This window comes from Monopterus albus, unplaced genomic scaffold (genome assembly GCF_001952655.1).
Source record: "Monopterus albus unplaced genomic scaffold, M_albus_1.0 scaffold129.1, whole genome shotgun sequence".
Classification (NCBI taxonomy): domain Eukaryota; kingdom Metazoa; phylum Chordata; class Actinopteri; order Synbranchiformes; family Synbranchidae; genus Monopterus; species Monopterus albus.
Window position 1 is genome coordinate 881,815 of NW_018128009.1, and position 6,680 is coordinate 888,494.

The 6,680-nt window shown below is 43.4% G+C and overlaps 1 protein-coding gene across 2 annotated transcripts in view; it reads left to right on the forward strand.

The window, feature by feature from the left end:
- acbd6 (acyl-CoA binding domain containing 6) overlaps nt 1-2,503 on the forward strand; it is a 32,529-nt gene extending 30,026 nt beyond the window's left edge. The window contains exon 8 of one of the 2 annotated variants that reach the window (XM_020612956.1): nt 102-1,210. In XM_020612956.1, coding sequence (XP_020468612.1) covers nt 102-148 — 47 coding nt within the window. In that variant the 3' untranslated portion in view covers nt 149-1,210. The other variant, XM_020612955.1, reaches the window with a different exon arrangement.
- The last annotated feature ends 4,177 nt before the right edge of the window (nt 2,504-6,680 follow it).

Consider the following 6,680-nt stretch of genomic DNA (forward strand, 5'->3'; position numbering starts at 1 on the left):
CCACAGTGGTTGGCATGTGATTAATTGAGGGTTTACTGCTCACTATAAATTGTTCTCCTCCTCTACGGCTCCCCTGAGGACCAGACACTTTTTTTTTACAGCTCAGGGCCCAGGCAAGACACCCGCTGCCACGTGCGCACGCCGCTGACTAAATAAAACACTATTTAGAGCAACAAGAGGAGGACTGCAACCGTGGCTGGAAAAATAAGCCAAGCTTTGTTAGTCTGATTTGGCTGAAAGATAAGTGATTCTTGTGGTGTTTCACATTTACACACCTCATACGACTCATAGACGCAGCTCAAGCAACACGCACACACTTACAACGCTCGCATTCCGATGTATCATCATACCTTATGCACACACACACACACACACACACACAGCCTGGGCTGGAGGTTAAAAGGCCTGGCTGTCAGTCACTGCAGCTGCTGACATCAGCAATCATGGCGCAGCACAGAGTCTGCTCTGTAAAAGGAGGAGTGAGCGATTGACACTGACAGAGAAGAGCACTCAGAGTGGGAGAGGGCAAGAGAGGAAAAGCGAGGAAATGGGGAGGGGGTGTGAGATGCCAGAGGGCCAAGAGGTGCATCGAGAAAGCAGGGACCAACTAACTGGGTTAGGAAAGTGCAGGCCTCCCCTCTCCTCCCCCTATTATTCAGAGAGAGAAGACATTTTTACTGGGGCACAAATTGCCATTGAGCAGAAATGTTTGAGGGAACCACAGCTCCAGGCCAGTGTCAGTGCAGGGCCCGAGATGGGCGGCACTGAATATACCGTATTACGTTACAGTATGTAGAGACAAATTTAACCTGTTACACACCATCATAACAGAAATGAGCTGCAGTTCCCAACTACGGCATTGACAGTACTTGAGTAAACGTACTTAGTTACTCTACACTACTGTAATTTACCTTGAGGGAGGCATGATTGCACCAAATTTCACATCATTTCAAACATTTCACTTAAAACCTGGGAACTAAATCTGTTCACTATTTGGTGCTAATCTATTTATTAGACCCTTAGATACATCAGTGAAATAGTGTAAACTGTCCTGCTGGTGGCTCAAGGTGAAAGTTCAGGGGTCACCAAAGTCAGCAGAAAACTAAATGACTTGCAGAAAGTGTGCACAAATGTTTACTGTTTGCACTCTTCTGTTTCTCCCCTTTCTTGATTCCTTTCCGCTGAACTTCTGCTTTATTTCTCTCTTCCCTTTTCATAGCATCGGCGTGCGAGTTTGCCGACATTGTGGAGCTCCTGCTGTACGCCGGAGCCGACCCGTCCATCCAACCTGAGGAGGTCACCGAGTCAAGTGCCATCTCCTCCCTCCTGCGTCAGTACACTGCTCCGAAAGGCTAGAATACTGGGCACCTACCGCCACCCAGTCCCCACCCCGCCATAGTCTCAGTTCAGCGCCACTCATTCGCCAAGCCTCCTCACCGTCCTTGCTTCAGCCCTAAAGAGACTCTGTTCAACCCCAGCAGTTCGAAAACCAAGACTGCAACAGATTGACTTAGCTTTTTGGTGTGAAGGGTTTAAATAGTAGCCCTTCCATTGGCTAAGACACGCAAAATGAAACACACCACACATACTTTAATTCATCTACTGCCTTTATCAGCACATATGACAATTACTGTGAGACAACAGAGATCTGTCAACTTGAGACTTGGCTATACTGAGATAGCTGTAGCTTAAATACTGTATCTCTTGTTGTAAAAGACTATTGCTTTGCTCATCAATCAACAGTATAAATTCCAGGAAACAATGATATCACATTATTTATCATTATCATGATATAAAAGATTTTATACATACAGTGTGGCCCACTCCAGGTCTGACAACCGGCCAGGCCTTTTAGTCTGGGTCAACCCTCTGTGACCAATTACATTATTGCAGATTTGTTCATGATTCAGTTGTGTTACTGTATGTTCCAAGGAATGCTTTAATCATTTGACATTTATCATCATTAGTGTTTAAAGTTGACTTTCTCTGTTCACAAATGTTATTGATAGCTATCATACTGTAACATTTAGAGTTTGAAATCACAGTGCACGTGTATATACAGTATACATGTATATACTGCTGCAGTGATACCTCCACTGAATATCCTCCTCAGCTGTATCTTACCTTAGTGGTGAGCACAATAAACCTGATCCTTACATCATTCATACTGATTAAATTAATACACGTATGTACCAGCCACCAACACATGAACATTCGGTATTCATTTATTGGCTTTAACAGTCAATACACTTCCTCATTATTTATGATAAGCTTCATTAGAATAAAAAAGCATTTGTCTTGTTGAGTTGTGTCAACCATCTCTCACCAGAAGGCAAATTTAAAAAAAAAAAAAATCACTTAATACATGATGGCATGGGCCAAGCATGCACGTGATCTCTGCTCTGTTTGCACTACTCCACTAGCTACAGGTGTTATGTGTAACTTTGTCTTTCTTCAGAGGCTGTAATAAATGATGGACGTTCTTAGCTTTTGGAGGTCATCTTTGAAATGAGACGTCACCCAGTGCAGCGATGTAGCTCATTGATGCGTCTCTAATACTTTTTTAACAAGAACACAGTGTAAGATGTCACCCACTCCTACTGACAGCCAGCCGGGACTTTTAGTCTGGGTCAACCTCTTCTGTGACCACGTAACATGATTGCGAGTTTGTTCATTGTTCAGTTGTCTTACGTTCTAAGGAAGTCTTTAATCATTTGACATATCGTCATTAAATAGTTCAGTAGTTCAGTTTGGAGAAGGTCTACGACATAGATGTTCAGTTAACCCTCTGAAAAATAAATCACCAGCTTTACCCCTTAATGCAATATTATTATAATATGGTTCTGAGTGATTGTGACCCAGAACTTAGTGTACATACAGCACTGCTCTCTATACATGTATATTAACATGTCATGCAGAAGAAGTGTGGATGTTCTCCAAAATTAATCAAAACATAGTCAAAGTCCAAATCTGCTTTACTTGTCCTCAAGCCCTTCTTCTGACCACAGTTTTTAATGAAGATGCAAATGCACATTTTCTAAGGACAAAGCTTAATTCTTTGCTCTCAAACTCACTGCCTTGCACAACATTTTACTTAATTGGAAAATCTGCCCTGACATAAGGCGTTAGATAACCATCTCAACGTGTCTGGTTGCGTTCTCAGTCACTCAGATCTGTGACAGCACTGGTAGTCATCACTAGAGGCACCACTTCAAATTCAATTTTTCTCTTGACAGCTGTAGTACAGTGTCAGAAGTGAATTGAGATGCAAGTGGGCTGTGTTATGCATGAGGGGAATTCAAATCTCTCCACGTGATGTCTAAATCTGCATCCGTGTCCCGTCCTCCCCTGTTTCACAAATCACTTGAGAGTAGAGGGCCAGGACTTTTTCTCCCAGAAGTATAATCATTCAAAAACTCCAGCCACAGAGCCTTCCTCAATGACATTTTCTGCATCCCCCACTATGCAATTTGAGGAGAAACCCTACATGAGTTGAGAGGAAACCTTTTGAGTATTCAACCCGAGTCTGAGACATGATGTGCTACAATCCCACAAAGCGACAACCAGCAACCATCTCAATGTTATGAATTCCATCCACATCCAGCCATTAGGCTGTTGGTGTATCTCTAAAGCCTGTTTGGGGCCCGCTGTTGTCTCCTCATTGCTTCCTAAACCCCGTTATACTGGCTTGAGGTAAGAGAGGGTGACGGCAGCCGTGCTTCCCCCCCGACTCGTCTGCAAGACTCTGACACTAAGCCCATTACGCTTCCATTATGGAGGAGGGGGGGGTGCGGCCAGCGGTGCTTCCCCCCCGACTCGTCTGCAAGACTCTGACACTAAGCCCATTACGCTTCCATTATGGAGCTTCAATTTTCCTCTGAGCTTTTTGCTTTTGACACTGCAGCTCCCTCCCGCTCCAAACCGCAGACTCACACACCCCACCGGCCCAGTATTGTTCAGCCATCGTGAATATTTATGCATTTTCAGAGGTGAAAAGTAATAAACTGCATTTACTCAAGTAGAAAACTTAAGTACAGTTTTAAGAACCCACTACTTTGGTTGAGTGCTTCAATTTTATGCAACTTTATACTTTTCTGCTGCACTATATTTTGGAAGGGAATTCAGTGGGGCTTTTTACCTATTAACAATTGTTTATGGTGGCTCTGTAAGCCATTGTACATTTCAGCTAAAGGCATATTGGCAACAGCCTGTGCACCAAATTCTACATAAAGAAATTTGCAAAACAAAATACAACACAATTTCACAAAAACTGGGACGAATTAATCTTTTTGTGGTGTTCTGTTTTTTGAGAGGGGAGAAAGGATGAAGGAAGAGCATAAATGCAATAAATTTCATTAACGATGGCTCATTTCCATCAAGTGTCCCAGTAAGCCAGGACAATGAGCCAGCAAGTGTAAGAGCAGGAGTGGAATGCAGTCATTTTCTGTTATCCATTACATCTGTGCTTCTCCTGCCGTGACGAGCCAAAATGTCTGCTGTGAATAAGACTATTGATGGCCACCCCGTTCTCCCACCTGAACTACAGCCATCCAAAGTTTAAATGATGACACATCATCATCTTCCTATTAGGTAAGTAGTTAATGGCCTTGCACGCCCACACCAGACCTACACAGGTGTTTTCACTTATTGTGCCTGAATAGACTTCTTCTCCGGACTCTGTGGATGACTGACTGCTCCTTCACTCTCTCTCTGTCAGTTTTCTCTTAAGGTGGGACAACCTTTATTGGTTCACTTAGTTAAGCAACCACAGGGTGGCAGTGGTCCCTCGATTGGAAGGTTGGGGGTTCAATTCTCGTTCTCCCTTGTCCACATGTCAAAGTGTCCTTGGTGCAGGACACTGGACCCCAAGTTGCTCCCATTGGCCAGAACAGCGCCGCAGATGGCTGCCTTGGTGAACAGAGGTCATTAGCCAGAATAACTGAAAGCACTTGAGAAGATAGGAGGGCTTTTAAATATGGCCAGCGTGCTCAGCCTTTATCTCATAAGGGTGATCATTTGTACCTCTATATGCGCCTCTCAAACACTTTCTCCAGTGATCTCTACTCTGTACCACTCTCATCATTCCTCTGTCCGTCTTTCTCACAGTCATCCTACACTCTGGCTCTCTTTTTTACTTCTCCTTTCTCTCTCCTGTAAAAGCAATACCATGTCAATGCTTTGGCCAGCTCTTAATGGAAGCCCGTGGCCCCCCCACACACACACACATCGCTCCTCCTCCGGCTTCTCACACTGCAGCACCCCCATACACCCTCACACTGGGAAGCCAACAGTAAGCAGAAATCCCTCTGCTGCTGAAACACTTCCCACTATTATCAGAGAGGCTCATTCACTGGTGTCCAAGACTGTGTGTGTGACCCAGTGCTAATGCTTTATGTGGAGCTCATGGTGATGAACAAGACTTTTTGCCCTCCACCAACACTGAGGTTTTAAACTTCAGATAAGCCAACAGTAAAAAATCTAATTGGCAGGCTCATGTTCACTACCATTGTCATATATGCTGTAGACATACATACACACATTGAATCACAAGAGGAGCTACAATGGACACAGAGACATTCAGTGCAGCAAACATTTGATCATAACTACAGTATTTGTCATAGTTTCTTCATGCTCAAGAACCCTCCTCTTCTGGCTGCCTGTCATCTATCTGAATCTCATATCTGCACCTGGATGATTATTGAGTGGAAAAGGCCCGGTTTCACAATAAAACTGCCCTAAGCTCACAACCTTGAGGATGTCATTGAGAGGCCTCTGTTTGACTCCAGCTCCGCTTTAAGACTCACTGCTCATCCTGCGGTTCATTGTTCACTGCAGGCAGCATGGAGTCGTTTGGGGAGAAAAATGTCCTGTCTTGATGCTGCAAGATTGACTTTCGGGCCAACGCAAACCCTGTCTCTATTTTGCATGTTAATTTATTCCCCTTAGCTTCAAATGAAAAAAAAAACTGTTTCCTTCAGGAAGTTTGTAATAAAAGCCTCGCGATCGATGATAATGGCATTTGTGCTTGTGTTTGTCATCTTCGCAAAAGCAACAGTGGTGGAGTTTCACCAGATTTATTTGTATACTAGTGCTGTAAGTGGCGTGTAAATTATCCTAACTGTCTGTGTGGCTCTTTATCTTTGTAAGGCACTACTATTAAAGCCTATCCATTAATGCCCGGAGTCCAGCCACTCAATGCTTAAATAAAAATCATCTCAATTTGTGGCGTTTAATGCAAACGTGCTAACTCCAAACAGGCTGACTCGTTGCTTTTTGTTTTTATAATGCAACAGGAAAAGCAAAACACAAAGGAATCAATAACACTTAAGTTTGGGTGAGGTTGGCTCACTCTCAGACAAATGCTGCACATTGCTGCATATAAATAAGTTTTGTACAGATGTACACTGTGGTGTAATTTCATTATAATTCTATACAGGGTTAGACAACACGTAGTTACAGGGAATAAATAAATTTTAGCAATGCAGCTACTAAGGATAATACCGACATTTGAGCAGCTACACATTTGTACTGTACTTTACCTAGGCTATGTCGCTTATAGTCTTAAAACCATGGGTTTGAATGCATTCTGTGTAACATCTCGTTCATGTTAGGTGGTGGGTTTTTAAAAGTCTTTATTGAAAGGCACACAGTAGAGAGATGGCAGGTAGTAAAGACATGGG